Consider the following 16,639-nt stretch of genomic DNA (forward strand, 5'->3'; position numbering starts at 1 on the left):
GCTCGGCTGCTGTATTCGGAGAGATTGTCTCCAAAGTAGCTGCAAACATACATACCATTATCATCTTGCAGCAACAACCATGTCTGTCCTGTATTGTCCAGGTACCATGACAGCAGAGAAGATGATTTCAATTCTAAGAGACAAGCCCAGCGGCATCTGCATGGACTCTGAAGGTTTCTGCACCACAGGCAGCATGGTCTCCATACTACCCAGAGATTCCAGCCTGCCCTGCATCCACTTCTTCACTGCTACCCCAGACCCTTCTAGGTTTGTCACTAACACACTAAAAAATGCTGTATTTCAAAGACTGTACTTGAAGCTAATGGGTGGAGCACAGAGTAAAACAACTTGCACAGAGCCTAGTCTATAAAATCCGCTACAACTCCTTGATACCGAAGTACATGTCAAATTACTTCCTTAACGTAAATGACCGCCATAACCACAACACCAGGGGGAGCTCCACAAGCCAAGTTAAACCCAGATTTCGATCTAACAAAGGTCTTAACTCATTCTCTTTCTATGCCACATCAATGTGGAATGCATTCCCAACAGGTATAAAAGTAAGTGCATCTCTATATTCCTTCAAAACCGCTCTAAAACAACACCTCCAGGCAACTTCAACACTTTACTAATACCCTCCTCCATTCACATCCCATCTCCCCAGATTATAAACAACTCAAATGTACTTCTAATGTATATACTTGTTTTTATGCTATCTGAACTCAATATATTCTCTGCTGGATGTACATATCCTACTAAATAAGACCTACACTGTTTCAATGTCCACATTTCTCTGTTGATGCAATTGTTGATGACTGAAGTTCTGATATCAACCAAAGCTCCTCATCCCACCCCCCGGATTGTAAATAATGTAAATAATTCAATGTACATACTATGATGATTAACTTGTGTGATGACTGTATTATGTTGATAGTATATATTTGTACCATGAATTGATTAACGTGGACCCCGACTTAAACAAGTTGAAAAACTTATTCGGGTGTTACCATTTAGTGGTCAATTGTACGGAATATGTACTGTACTGTGCAATCTACTAATAAAAGTATCAATCAATCAAAAAAAAAAAGTCCGCATAGGAACATTGCACAAAAGGTAAAGTGAAAAAAAGTTGGCATAGTATTTGAAATATATTGGACCAGCACCCAAAGATTCATGAAATGTACTGTTTTACAAAAAAACAAAAACATAGTTTTTGTCAGTTATTTGTTGATGAACCCCAAGATGCAGAGATGGAGGCAGGCATAGAATATGAAAACATGATTTAATTCAAACTAAACAAGAACAAACCAAAAGCACGCACGTGGGCGGAATAACAAACTAAGGGAGCTAGCAATGGAAGCTAGAAAACAAAAAGGAACTTTAGCATGGAAGCTAGTGGATAGGAAACAGAAAAACTGGAAATAACTAATGCTAACAGAAACAGCTTACCGCTACGACGACCAGGACAAAATGTAGCACGACAGATAGTAGCTGTAACAAAACGACATGACAGGTAGCACGACAAGAGTGACATGTGGCAACGACAATACAATGATCCAGCAACTGACACAAGACAAAGCAGGTACAAATAGGAGCGGGCTGATTAGAAACGGGTGTGGCCAGGTGCCAATCAGCTGCAGCTGAGGAGGAACACAGCACTCAGGGAACAAGACAGGAAGCTGACAAGATAAGAGCACTTGACAGGAACTAAAGACAGGAGATACTAAACACAGAGGAAACAGACAAATGCAGAGGAAAAAACTAAAACATAGACAAACTGTCAGGGGAAAGCCTGACAGTTTTGTGAAATGCTTATTTCTTTCAAATTCCATTTATTTATTTGAATTCTTGAAAAGAAAACAAAGCTTGTTAAAAGAAAATCTTGGCTATTTTCTGTGTAAATTGACCACGGTAGAACCTCAACTTGGCTCTGGTTCTTATTAATTGGTTAATTGGTTCTTAATTGGTTCTGTGAATTAACTCTTAACACTCTCATCTCAAATCAATGTAACCCATTAAAATCAATTCAAATTGATTTAATTTGTGCTTCCCCCCCTCCCCCCAAAACATACTACAAACTATGTATACCGTGTAGTGGTATTTTTTGGTACGGGTTCCTAATTGGGTTGGCCCAGGAAGACCGTTAAGATTCTGGACTAATGATATTGCTATCTGTATTTTTTTTAATCCAGCTGAACATTGTCATTATGATACGCTGCCACATTCAGTTCAAGTGCCGCTGCTATGCACGGGTAGATGATAATCAGCTTGGAATAATCACACATGAGAAAGCAACAACTGAACAAAAGTTTGTAACACAATATTTCCTCCAAGTTCTCAAAGTCACACACGCTAATAAGAGTTAGTGTCAGTTTGAAGTGATTGCAAACTCACAACAAGAGATGTCCGCTATCTGATGTCGATATCTGATGCCGATATCCGATATTCAGATATTGTCCAACTCTTTATTACTGATTCCAATATCAACCGATACCGATAAGTACAGTTGTGGAATTATCACATTATTGTGCTTCATTTTGTTGTGATGCCCCGCTAGATGCATTAAACAATGTAACTTTACCATGAATTGATTAACGTGGATCCCGACTTAAACAAGTTGAAAAACTTATTCGGGTGTTACCATTTAGTGGCCAATTGTACGGAATATGTACTGAACTCTGCAATCTACTAATACAAGTTTCAATCAAGCAATCAAAAACAAGGTTTTCCAAAAAAAGAGAACAACCTCAACTCCAGTTATGGAAAAAAATGCCACCATGGCACTGCCATATTTCTTATTGAAGTCACAAAGTGCATAATTTATTTTTAACATACCTCAAAACAGCAGCTTGGAATTTGGGACATGCTCTCCCTGAGATAATCCTAATACCCACTACAACTATGGGAAATACTATACATTGACTTTCACAAAGTGCACAATTTTTTATTTTTTTAATCATGCCTCAAAACAATAGCTACAAAAACAATGAAGGCACACAGCTTCAGTTGAGAGTATACCAGAGCATACTTGTCAATTTTGAGACCTCCGAATTCAGGAGTTGGGGGTGGGTTGAGGTGGGCATGGTTGGGGGGAGGGGGAGTTTGGTGGTTTTTGATATTATAGAGTACTGGAAGAGTTAATGCTGCAAGGGGTTCTGGGTATTTGTTCTGTTGTGTTTATGTTGTGTTACAGTGCGGTGTTCTCCCAAAATGTGTTTGTCATTCTTGTTTGGTTTGGGTTCACAGTGTGGCACATATTTGTAACAGTGTTAATGTTGTTTATACGGCCACCCTCAGTGTGACCGGTATGGCTGTTGATCAAGTATGCGTTGCATTCAGTTATGTGTGTGTAAAAGCCACATACAGTATATTATGTGACTGGCCCGGCAAGTTGTTAGTATGGAGGAAAAGTCAATCAATCAATCAATGTTTACTTACATAGCCCTAAATCACTGGTGTCTCAAAGGGCTGCACAAACCACAACAAAAAACACTACGACATCCTCGGTAGGCCCACATAAGGGCAAGGAAAACTCACACCCAGTGGGACGTCGGTGACAATGATGACTATGAGAACCTTGGAGAGGACGAAAGCAATGGATGTCAAGCGGGTCTAACATGATACTGTGAAAGTTCAATCCATAATGGATCCAACACAGTCGCGAGAGTCCAGTCCAAAGCAGATCCAACACAGCAGCGAGAGTCCCGTTCACAGCGGAGCCAGCAGGAAAACATCCCAAGCGGAGGCGATCAGCAGCGCAGAGATGTCCCCAGCCGATACACAGGCAAGCAGTACATGGCCACCGGATCGGACCGGACCCCCTCCACAAGGGAGAGTGGGACATAGGAGAAAAATAAAAGAAACGGCAGATCAACTGGTCTAAAAAGGGAGTCTATTTAAAGGCTAGAGTATCCAAATGAGTTTTAAGGTGAGACTTAAATGCTTCAACTGAGGTGGCATCTCGAACTGTCACCGGGAGGGCATTCCAGAGTACTGTAGCCCGAAATGAAAACGCTCTATAGCCTGCAGACTTTTTTGGGGCTTTGGGAGTCACTAATAAGCCGGAGTCCTTTGAACGCAGATTTCTTGACGGGACATATGGTACAATACAATCGGCAAGATAGGATGGAGCTAGACCGTGTAGTATTTTATACGTAAGTAGTAAAACCTTAAAGTCACATCTTAAGTGCACAGGAAGCCAGTGCAGGTGACCCAGTACAGGCGTAATGTGATCAAACGTTCTTGTTCTTGTCAAAAGTCTAGCAGACGCATTTTGTACCAACTGTAATCTTTTAATGCTAGACATGGGGAGACCCGAAAATAATACGTTACAGTAATCGAGGCGAGACGTAACAAACGCATGGATAATGATCTCAGCGTCTTTAGTGGACAGAATGGAGCAAATTTTAGCAATATTACGGAGATGAAAGAAGGCCGTTTTAGTAACGCTTTTAATGTGTGACTCAAAGGAGAGAGTTGAGTCGAAGATAATACCCAGATTTTTTACCGTGTCGTCTTGTTTAATTGTTTGGTTGTCAAATGCTAAAGTTGTATTATTAAATGGAGGTCGGTGTCTAAAAGTGGATAAGATGACAGTTTGTAAAGGATGCTAAAGGGACTGCCTTTAAGGCATGCCCCCAATAATGTTGTCCTGGTGGAAATCGGGGGAGAAATTCGGGAGAATGGTTGCCCCGGGAGATTTTTGGGAGGGGCACTGAAAATTGGGAGTCTCCCGAGAAAATCGGGAGGTTGAAACCGATACCGATAATTTCCAATATTACAGATTATCGGACATCTCTACTCACAACCGCTCTTCATCAACCTGGCCGTCCTCTAAGCCAGTGGTTCTCAACCTTTTTCAGTGATGTACCCCCTGTGAAAATTTTTTTAATTCAAGTACCCCCTAATCAGAGCAAAGCATTTTTGGTTGAAAAAAAGAGATAAACAAGTAAAATACAGCACTATGTCATCAGTTTCTGATTTATTAAATGCAGAATATTGCTCATTTGTAGTGGTCTTTCTTGAACTATTCGGAAAAAAAGATATAAAAATAACTAAAAACTTATTGAAAAATACACAAGTGATTGAATTATAAATAAAGATTTCTAAACATAGAAGTAATCATCAACTTAAAGTGCCCTCTTTGGGGATTTTAATAGAGATCCATCTGGATTCATGAACTTAATTCTAAACATTTCTTCACAAAAAAAGAAATCTTTGACATCAATATTTATGGAACATGTACACAAAAAATCTAGCTGTCAACAATGAATATTGCATTACTGCATTTCTTTTCAGAGTTTATGAACTTACATTCATATTTTGTTGAAGTATTATTCAATAAATATATTTATAAAGGATTTCTGAATTGTTGCTATTTTTAGAATATTTTTAAAAAATCTCACGTACCCCTTGGCCTACCTTCGAGTACCCCCAGTGGTACGCGTACCCCATTTTGATACCACTGCTCTAAGCGATCCAGTAATCCACAGGCTAATATAATTCCAGTCAAAAAAAGTGAACATTTTAAATAATTACTGGATCTTTTTATTTATAAAACCCACACACGACACAGACACATATACTTTGGTGGCTGTCAATACTGGCTTGCAGTCTGTCACTCAAACAGGTCCGTGTGCAACATAAACCTGAATTACAATTCTTATTGATACAAAATGCACACCCACCTAACTGCTAATTATTTTGTATGGATTTATATTATATTTTTGATATGAAATATCATGTTAAATGTCTGTGAATGAGCATGAATACCATACATTAATAATATTTTATTTAGTTATTTATTATTTTATTACTACTATTTTAAATGTTATTAACACGAAAAGTGGTAAAAAATGGATGGATGGATGGATGGATGGATATTTCTTTAATAGGAGTGGTAAGATTAGGGTCGGACATCCCGCTTACCAAAAAAGAGAATGGATGTGCAACACAAAGCTCCTCCTTTCCTGGTATGGTGACTGACATGGTTTTGGGTTCCTGTTATGAAGCTTGCACAAGCCTCTCCCATACAAACGTCTCCGCAGCAGTACCATCTCATGGTACTCCCTGTTCTCACTGAAACTGCTGAGGGGGCGACCGAGTACCTGGCGGGATATTTGATCACATGTAGATAGAGCTCCTTAGCCATGCGAAGGCAGTCCGTCTAGGAGAAGGAAAAGTCCAATTTTGTAACCCTAAAGACAGAGCGGAGACCCAAAGGCGGACTCGTGTGCAGCGCAAACTGACTCCGGAAACTCCTTCTGCCAACCTGTTGCCAAATGTATTGCTCAGTATTCCTTTGGACAACATCAGTGAGGTTGAGAATGGTTAAGTGAAGTGAAGTGATTTATATTTATATTGCGATTTTTCTCTTGTGACTCAAAGCGCTTTACATAGTGAAACCCAATATCTAAGTTACATTTAAACCAGTGTGGGTGGCACTGGGAGCAGGTGGGTAAAGTGTCTTACCCAAGAACACAACGGCAGTGACTAGGATTGCAGAAGCGGGGATCGAACCTGCAACCCTCAAGTTGCTGACATGGCCACTCTACCAACCGAGCTATGCCACCCCAAGCAACAGAAACATGGGAGATATCAGTTATGAGTGATAATTCTAGAGCAGGGGTGTCCAAACTTTTTGACTGAGGTGAAGCATTGGGCTTAAAAAATGTGCCCGAGGGCCGAAAGCCGACTTCTTGCAAAGTAACTATATGTATATTATATAATGGATATATATTTAATAATTACTATAATTGGTTAAGAGCATGTGAAAATTTGTCCTCTACTTTGTTTTGTTTTTTGACAACATCCTTAAAGTGTTTTATGTAACGACGTGGTCGCATGGTTATTATGCACGGATCGTTCTCCCAAGATACAACAGGAAACTCCGGAGGCAACGTGCAGGTGAGACAATGATTTATTCGCATGATTCATGCAGGAAATGCAGAAAAACAAAACAAGCGTGCCGATAGCACGGGAGGCAAAGCTAAGGAAGAGGCTAGCGCTGTGGCTTAGCATACAAACAGGAATCAAGGATAAAAAAATAGACGTCGTTAAGGAAGCCAGACTGATTGTGGCAAAAAACAGGAATAAGTAGCTCTCTGATTAGTGCCCGGGAGCAGCTGAGTGTCCCAAACACTATTCAGAGGCAGGTAAAAAAATCTTAAGTCATGGCAACTAAAACACAAACCCAGGGGTGCTGAAAACAGAACTGAGGTAGTCAAACTAACAGAACAAACTATGATCCGGGCAACAGATCATAACAATTTAATCAATCAGAAATATCAAGCAGCTAAAATGGGCCAAACATGGAGGTAGGTATGAAGGTAGTGTTTTGCATTTTTCCATCATCCTTTGTAATGGATTTAAATGGGTGTAATTTTTTTTTTTAAATGTTTTTTTTTATTCTTATTTGACTTTTTTTTATAATATCCACAAAGTTCAATGAGCAGGATGTGTGAGGATATATGTGTTATATAATATTCCATCCATCCATTTTCTACTGCTTGTCCCTTTCTGGGTTGTGCTGGAGGCTATCTCAGCTGCATTCGATACACCCTGGACAAGTCGCCACCTCATCGCAGGGCCAACGTCACAGACAGACAACATTCACACTCACATTCATAAACTAAGGCCAATTTAGTGTTGCCAATCAACCTATCCCCAGGTGCATGTTTTTGGTGGTGGGAGGAAGCCGGAGTACCCAGAGGGAACCCACGCAGTCACGGGTAGAACATGCGAACTCCACACAGAAAGATCCCGAGCCCAGGATCGAACCCAGGATCTTCGTATTGGGAGGCACATGTACCGTGCTGCCCCTTTGGAAAGCGAAAGCAGAAAAATCCTGATTGGTTTGAGCCTGGTATTGACAATATTGAACCAGCTATTGCATCCAAAAGAATTGCCTTTGTCCACAAGCGTGAGCCATGTGAAAAAAAACTCACAGCCCTCAGAACGGCAAGAAGTGATATCCTGAGGATTGCGAGACAGTGCGCAAAAAATTACAAGCAAAATCTGTCACAACATCCGGCTTTCTGCTGACTGCGGCAACATACGAGCCATGTAACCAAGACCTTTCGCCTTAGTGCCATCTAGATTGCCCCGCTGAAATTCAACTCAGGCGATGTCATTACTGACCGCGCAAAACAGATGGAGAGATTGGCCGAACACTACCAAAAACTGTACTTTAGAGGGGCTATTTTCATCGACAAGGTGATAGATAACACATGCTCGCTGCCCTTCATGGATGAGCTGGACGTCCCGCTCACTAATGAGGAGCTCAACAAGGCCTTTGAGTCTTTTGAGGTCATCAAAACCGGGAAGCAGTCAGGGCTCGTCCACCACCTCCTTAAACTCTTTCTGCAGTGCTCAGAGGAAGGAGCGGTACGTCAAGACATGCGAGATGCCAATATCAGCAATTGCAACAATTATCGCGGCATATCTATCTTCAGCATTGTTGGCAAGATCTTCGCCCACATCCCATTGAAGAGACTACAGCATCCTGCTGAGCTTGTTTATCCCGAAGCGCAGTGTGGGTTCAGAGCAGAGAGGTACACAGTCCAGATGATCTTTTCCCTGAGACAGCTGCAAGAGAAGTGTCGTGAGCAGAGACTCCCCCTAAACATTGCCTTCATAGACCTCACCAAGGCGTTTGAACTGGTCAGCAGGCCAGGTCTGTTCACATTTCTGCAAAGAATTGGATCCCCTCCGATCAAAAAACTGTTACCCGAGGACATTCGATGGTTCTTCCTCAAATCCCTTCCGGATCAAGAGCAAAGTCAAGCAAGGCTGCGTCCTTGCGCTGACACTCTTTGGCATCCTGTTCTTTTTGCTGCTGCGATATGCTTTCAGACAATCTGAAGAAGGCACGTACAAAACCCAAAACCATTGGAGTTGGCGCGTTGTGTAAATCGTAAATATGATTTGCAAATCCTTTTCAACTTATATTCAATTGAATACACTGCAAAGACAAGATATTTAATGTTCGAACTGGGAAATTATATATTTATGCAAATAATCATTGACTTAGGATTTAATGGCAGCAACACATTGCAAAAAAATTGGTACTGGGGCATTTTTACCACCTTGTTACATGGCCTTTCCTTTTAACAACACTCAGTAAACATTGGGTAACTGAGGAGACCAATTTTTTAAGCTTTTCAGGTGGAATTCTTTCCCATTCTTGCTTGATGTACAGCTTAAGTTGTTCAACAGCCAGGGGTCTTCGTTGTGGTATTTTAGGCTTTACATTCCGCCACACATTTTCAATAGGAGACAGGTCTGGACTACAGACAGGCCAGTCTAGTACTCGCACTCCTTTACTATGAAGCCACGCTGTTGCAACACGTGGCTTGGCATTGTCTTCCTGAAATAAGCAGGGGCGTCCTTATTAACGTTGCTTGGATGGCTCCAAAACCTGTATGTACCTTTCAGTATTAATGGTGCCTTCACAGATGTGTAAGTTACCCATACCTTGGGCACTAATACACCCCCATACCATCACAGATGCTGGCTTTTGAACTTTACTCCTAGAACAGTACGGATGGTTATTTTCCTCTTTTTCAAGAAGACACAACATCCACAGTTTCCATAAACAATTTGAAATGTGGACTCGTCAGACCATAGAACACTTTTCCCCTTTGCATCAGTCCATCTTAGATGAGCTCGGGCCCAGCGAAGCCGTTGGCATTTCTGGGTGTTGTTGATAAATGGCTTTCACTTTTCATAGTAGAGTTTTAACTTACACTAACAGATGTAACGACCAACTGTATGTACTGACAGTGGTTTTCTGAAGTGTTCCTGAGCCCATGTGGTGATATCCTTAACACATTGATGTTGCTTTTTTATGCAGTACCGCCTTAGGGATTGAAGGTCCGTAATGTCATTGCTTACATGCAGTAATTTCTCCAGATTCTCTGAACCTTTTAATGCTATTACGGACTGTCGATGGTGAAATCCCTAATTCCTTGCAATAGCTCGTTGAGAAATGTTGTCCTTAAACTGTTGGACAATTTGCTCATGCATTTGTCCACAAAGTGAGCAAAATCTTGCTTGTGAATGACTGAGCATTTCCTGGAAGCTGCTTTTATACCCAATCATGGCACCCACCTGTTCCCAATTAGCCTGTTCACCTGTGGGATGTTCCAAATAAGTGTTTGATGAGCATTCCTCAACTTTCTCAGTCAATGATTTGCAAATCATTGTACTCCTTTTTTATTTACAATTTACACAACGTGCCGACTTTACTGGTTTTGGGTTTTGTACATTCCCACCCAGAGTGATGGCAGCCTGTTTAATTTTGTACGCCTCTGAGCAGACAAAAGGGAGTAAAATCCTCTTTCATGAGATGCTGTTTCCTGACGATGTCTCCCTAACAACACACACTGAAGCTAGCCTACAGTAGCTTATAAACTGTTAATAAACTGTTTAGTGATGCCTACAAAGAGTTTGGTCTCACAATCAGCATAAAAAAGACCAACGTCTTCTGCCAAGACGCCAGCCCCGCTCCTTGTATCCACTGGTGACAACACACGAGATGTGGTGGAGGAATCCACATACCTTGGTTCTAGCATCATCAAATACCAGAATTGGTAAGACCGCAACAGCCATGGCCCGCCTATCAAAGAGAGTGTGGGGCAACTCCATGCTCACGACAAACACAAAGATCTGAATTTATCAAGCCTGTATGCAAAGCACTCTGTGGTATGGTAGTGAGAGCTGGACAACCCCTTCCATCTCCACTGCCATAGGAGGATGCTAGGCATTTCATGGCAAGACCAAATTTCAAACAAAGAGGTCCTATTACGAGCAGAAACCTTCAGCATGTTCACCCTGCTCACCAAGAGACGCCTGTGCTGCCATGTCAACCGCATGCAAGATGGCAGAATCCCCAAAGACTTATTGTATGGGGAACTCGCCACTGGCTCCCAACCCACAGGAAGACCCATAATCCGCTATAAAGATATGTACAAGCGCAATCTCAAAGCAGGCAACACAATGCAGTGGCAGGAGAACACAAAGCCTTGCAACTTGCCACTAGATCAGCCATCCAGACGGCAGAGCAGAAGAAAGACGAGCAGTGGGAGGAAATGAGAAACAGCAGACGCAAGAGAGCAGATATGGCACTTCCAGGTCTTCCACCGTCTTCACATGCAGTATATGCAACAGGACCTGTCACTCCAGGATTGAGCTCTATAGCCACAGCCGGCGCTGCAATTCCACCATTGATTGACTCCAAGGCTCAAACTCTACTGTCTCCCGAGACATAAGGATCAATCAATCAATCAATGTTTATTTAAATAGCCCTAAATCACATGTGTTTCAAAGGGCTGCACAAGCCACAACGACATCCTCGGTTCATAGCCCACAAAAGGGCAATGAAAAACTCACAACCCAGTGGGACGTCAATGTGAATGACTATGAGAAACCTTGGAGAGGACCGCAGATGTGGGTGACCCACAAGGATGCCAGAGGAGAGAGAGTTTTTTAATTTGATGAATATCATCCCCTTTTTCAATCCAAGCACTGTCTTTCACACTCACTTTTTTTCCTTCCCATGCTTGGAAAAACAAATTTATGCCCATTTCTAGCTGTATAAGCTAATGCAACAAAGCTTTCAATCTATTAGCTAATGATAGCTCGCAGAGCTGCCAAGCCTCACGCTTTATGCACGCAAATTAACCTATTCTCACCTGACATTTCTCACACTTATAGAGTAGAGAATGGATAAATAAATCTTTTTTTTTTCATAATAATAAATTTTTTTTCAGATTCAGATGTAAATGTTTTATCACCCTTCGTCATCACCTTCATCACTTCAAATAAAATCAAACCTTTCGTTCATGTTAATGAGCAGGTCAATAGATCTTTGTTTGTTTGTGCATATCACGACCCTCTAGTTTTTTGTTCAAATTTGTTTCCTTATCATTTACTAATGTAGAACAAAAAAAATACAACTAAACTAAGAATACAAATAAGAAAATTAATTTACAGTTCAAATCCTGATTTGCATTTTTTTTAACTCACTGTTCAAGTCTCCCATTATGTTATTCCTTTCTCCTACACCGTCCATTGTAACCAATTATGCAAATGAGACATTGATGTCATCTCTAAACCATACTTGTCAACCCTGAGACCTCTGAATTCGGGAGATTGGGTGTGGGGGGGTTGGTGGTAGCAGGAGTGTATATTGTAGCGTCCCGGAAGAGTTAGTGCTGCAAGGGTTTCTGGGTATTTGTTCTGTTGTGTTTGTTGTGTTACAGTGCAGATGTTCTCCCGAAATGTGTTTGTTATTCTTGTTTCGTTTGGGTTCACAGTGTGGCGCATATTTGTAACAGTGTTAACGTTGTTTATACGGCCATCCTCAGTGTGACCGGTATGGCTGTTGCATTCACTTATGTGTGTGTAACAGTCACATATTTATGTGACTGGGCCAGCACGCTGTTTTTATAGAGGAAAATGACAGGTTGTAGAGGACGCCATTGGATAGAGCCTTTAAGGCACGTACCCAATATTGTTGACCGGGTGGAAATTGGGAGAAATTCGGGAGAACGGTTGCCCACGGAGATTTTCGGGATAGGCACTGAAATTCGGGAGTCTCCCGGGAAATTCGGGAGGGTTGGCAAGTATGCTATAAACTTCCAGCAACTTTTATGACAATATAGCTATACTTTCTTGACTGAGGAGTCGGCAACTCTGGGAGATTAGGAGAGATCAGAAGAGCTTTAGGAAAGTGAGGACGGAAATACAAATTGAGAACACATGATGCAGGGAATGAGACAGAAGAGCAAGGAGAGAAAACAGCGGAAATTATTTTAATTTCTCATTTGTGGTTATATAAGACTAGCATTATGAAGCCACAGTGCAGGGAGAGCTGCTTGAAGTGAGGACATCAGTCTTAAGGTATAAATTGGCGTTAAAGCAGGCCAGATCGGTGCTAAAAAAAAAAGGCAAATTTTTTCGAACGATTATGACATCGTCACAATCTTGTCATTTTCTAAAAAAAAAGGCAGCCTTGATTGGTCGTAAGGCTGGATGATTTACTTTGTCAAGCGCTGTGTACTGCATTGGTTGAAGGTGGTTTTAAATTACGTTTCGGTATTTCAAACCAGGTTATCCATTGCCACATGAATTTGTCGATGCATTAAATTGTGCAGAAGACACAACACATAAACGTTGTAAAATATTGATGGATATTTATATATTTTCCCCTCATGGTTGCGACGCCCCAAGTGAATGCTGCCCCTGGCAATTGCCCATATGGTTTGTATAACAAAAACTCCACTGGTTGTTTTTCAAAAAGTAAACTAATGTATATTTTATACTTAACTTGAAAATTTCACCTCTGTTTACCTTGCTGTAAAACAACAATTAAGTAATTTTGTTCCTAAGAATTTAACTTCATGTAATAAACACATGTCTGTCTATCTTCTACCACTTTTCCCCCTTGAGGTCGCGGGGGTGGCTGGAGCCTATCCCAGCTGCATTTGGTGACTTTCTATTTTCCTTTGCTCTAACAGGTCTGTATTCAAGCCTTACATCTTTTCTGACGATTACATCCCAGTGCTCAGGGTGGTCTCCCCAGAGTTTGGCCCTGACGATCCTGTAAAGAAGGAACCACGTTTTCAGGGCCAAGTGGACCGCAGACATGACCTGTATAAAGCCCATCAGGAGGCACTGTACACCATGAAGAGTGATCCGGTAGGTCAATTGAGATGGTTGAAAAGCACTGCTATGGACAGAATAAGAAATCCAAAATACAACTTAAAGTATAGAAAACAATATCATAAAGCCCCACTATTAGCAGCTACGTTTCGAGAACACCCTCGAATAGCTTATAAACGGGAGTAAATGACAATTTCAGTCTTATACCTACAACATTTGGTAATATTCTAACATTGTAACATTCAACATGCTAATAATGTGTATATAGATTAATATGAATATGTATGTACAAACAGTATGTATGTACAGTACAGGCCAAAAGTTTGGACACACCTTGTCATTCAATGTGTTTTCTTTATTCTTTATGACTATTTCCATTGTAGAATGTCACTGAAGACATCAAAACTTTGAATGAACACATGGGGAGTTACATTATATGTACTTAACAAAAAAGGGTGAAATAAATGAAAAAAAAAAATTATATCAAAATAGCCGATTACTGCTTGGCACACTTTTGGCATTCTTTTGATGAGCTTCAAGCACGCCTGTGAAGTGAAAACCATTTCACAGCCACTCTCCCAACCGAGCCACGCCGTATATGTGTGTATATATATTGTGGAGTGTCGTTATGGGGCCGAGCTGACCAGTGTCCTATCTGAGGCAGGAGGTGTGCCCAGGTCCAGCTCTGCAGTCGTGTGGCCCTTGGCCGAGTGATTGAGGGGAGGTACCTACCTGCAGTCCTCCTCAATCAGATCGAAATGATGACAGCTGTGTCTAATCACCAAAGGAGGACACCTGGGTTCTGATCAGCCTGGGCCATAAATGCAGCAGCTTGAACCTAAGCTCAGGGGAGTGTGCACCGCCCGACAGCGTCCCATGCAGAGGTAGAGTACCTCTGCATGGGACGCTGTCGGGTGTCGGTACTCTACCCATGCAGACGTACAGTGCCTCTGCATGGGAAGCTGTCGGGCGGTGCACACTCCACTTTCTTTCTAACAAAATGCTTGATGTATATGTTGCATAGACTCATTGATCCTTTGTCTGTTGTCAGACAACCAGTGTTGGACAATAACTAGTGTGATGAAAGGAATGATAAACAGTACCCCAACCGGGAGGATGTTTTAAGTTGACTACATTTATTCCCCCTCCCCCGCCTTTGTTAAATAAACCCTGTTTTCTTGAGAACAGAAGCCGTCTCAGCGTTTTGGTGTTTTGCAGTCCCCACAAGTGGTAGAGAATGCAGGCATAACTGATCAACGCCAAGCAACATGGAGCAAGCCCCGACTCCTCTACTACGAACACAGGCCGACCTACAATCGGCTGTGAAAGAACTTTGCAATAAAGTGGAATAGGGTGCAACGCCAACACGCACACCAAGGGAAGTGTTAACAAATCTGACCCAAGAGGATGATGTGGAAGCCTGTATTTAGGTGTTTGAGGGCACTGCAGCCAGAGAGGGCTGGCCGGTGGAAGAGTGGGCCTGTATACTGGCACCATTTTTAACTGGAGAGGCTCGGAGAGCCGGCAGAGACTTAAGTGTTGCAGATGCCCGGGATTTTGCCAAACTGAAAGCAGCCTGCCTGCCCGTGCCCAATGTTACCATAACTGGCAGTATGACCCAGCCCAGCCACCTCTACCACTGGTATCTTTACTTGTGCGCTTCACACAAAGTTGGTTGACAACCAGCGCTGATCCACCATTGATAGAAAGGCTTCTTGTGGACAGATGCATACATGCGTTTCCCCCCGACTCTTAAAAGTATGCGAAATTTACCAAGTGTAGAGATGTTGGAAACATCCAAGTGTGAACCAAGCTGCCACCCGGTGGGGGAAGAGCGTAATGGCAAAGAGAGGAGAAGAGCAGCTGCACCTGTAGCCCAGAGATTGCCTCCCTCATATGTCGTCAAAGCCTTGTGTACATGGCTGGAAGTGAAACAGCTACAGCGACAACACATGGAAAAGGCTCAGGCCCAGCAGGCTTCATCAGCACACTCAGTCTCACAAAGGGATAATGGCAGGTTCCCCTGACACCAAGAGCCCGTTCGAAGACGGCCTTCTCCACCTCTGACGGGCTGTTTCAGTATACGGTCCTGCCATTTGGGGTCCACGGCGTACCAGCCACATTTCAAAGGATGATGGACCGCATCCTCCAAGCCTTCCGTCAATACGCTGCGGCCTATATGGATGACATCATCATCCACAATAGCTAATGGGAGCTCCATCTACACCATTTGGAGGCGGTAGGGGGAGCACTCCGGATAGCGGGGCTGACAGCAAATCCCAAGAAGTGCAGGTTGGGGCTCCAGGAGACGGACTACCTGGGATACAATATAGGACTCGGGTGCGTCAAACCACAGATGAGAAACGTGGAGAGGGTCCAGAATTGGTCCTGACCCAGCAGGTGAAATCCTTCCTCTGTTTAGTGTGTTATTATCATAAGTTTATTAATAACTTTGCTACTGTGGCAGCCCCCTTGTTTGACCTAACAAGCAGCTGCCTGCCCCAGCACGTGAGGTGGACGAAGGAGGCAGAGGAATCCTTCCAGGCTCTCCTACAGGCCCTGTGTAAAGAGCCAGTACTTGTGTCTCCCGACGTCATCAGACCATTTCTCCTTCAGACAGATGCCGAAGTGATTGACGGGGATGAGCATCCAGTGATGTATATCAGTCAGAAACTACAGAAACATCAGACCAACTACTCAACCATGGAAAAGGAGTGCCTCGCAATCAAATGGGCCATTCCTCACCTCTGGTACTATCTATGGGGTTTCTGTTGGTGACCGACCACGCCCCCCTAAAATGGATGGCCACGAACAAGCAACCTTTTTAACTAATTCAACTGTAGTTGGAATAGCAATTATACTTCTTCTTTGCATTATCAATTAAAATTCATGGGATTTTATTGGAATTTTAAAATGTGAAATTCACTTCATTACATTTCAAATGCAATTCCAAATAACACGAAGAATTGGCCAT

At 42.3% G+C, this 16,639-nt stretch overlaps 1 protein-coding gene across 4 annotated transcripts in view; it reads left to right on the forward strand.

The window, feature by feature from the left end:
• The window catches only part of scrn2 (secernin 2), a 66,039-nt gene that overhangs the window by 38,710 nt on the left and 10,690 nt on the right, over positions 1-16,639 (forward strand). For 3 of the 4 annotated variants that reach the window (XM_061908194.1, XM_061908224.1, XM_061908214.1), the window contains 2 exons: positions 102-267; positions 13,521-13,701. In XM_061908194.1, coding sequence (XP_061764178.1) covers positions 102-267; positions 13,521-13,701 — 347 coding nt within the window. Of the gene's footprint in view, positions 1-101; positions 268-13,520; positions 13,702-14,329; positions 14,856-16,639 lie in introns of those variants that run through there. The other variant, XM_061908205.1, reaches the window with a different exon arrangement.

This window comes from Nerophis ophidion, linkage group LG01 (assembly GCF_033978795.1).
Source record: "Nerophis ophidion isolate RoL-2023_Sa linkage group LG01, RoL_Noph_v1.0, whole genome shotgun sequence".
Classification (NCBI taxonomy): Eukaryota; Metazoa; Chordata; class Actinopteri; order Syngnathiformes; family Syngnathidae; genus Nerophis; species Nerophis ophidion.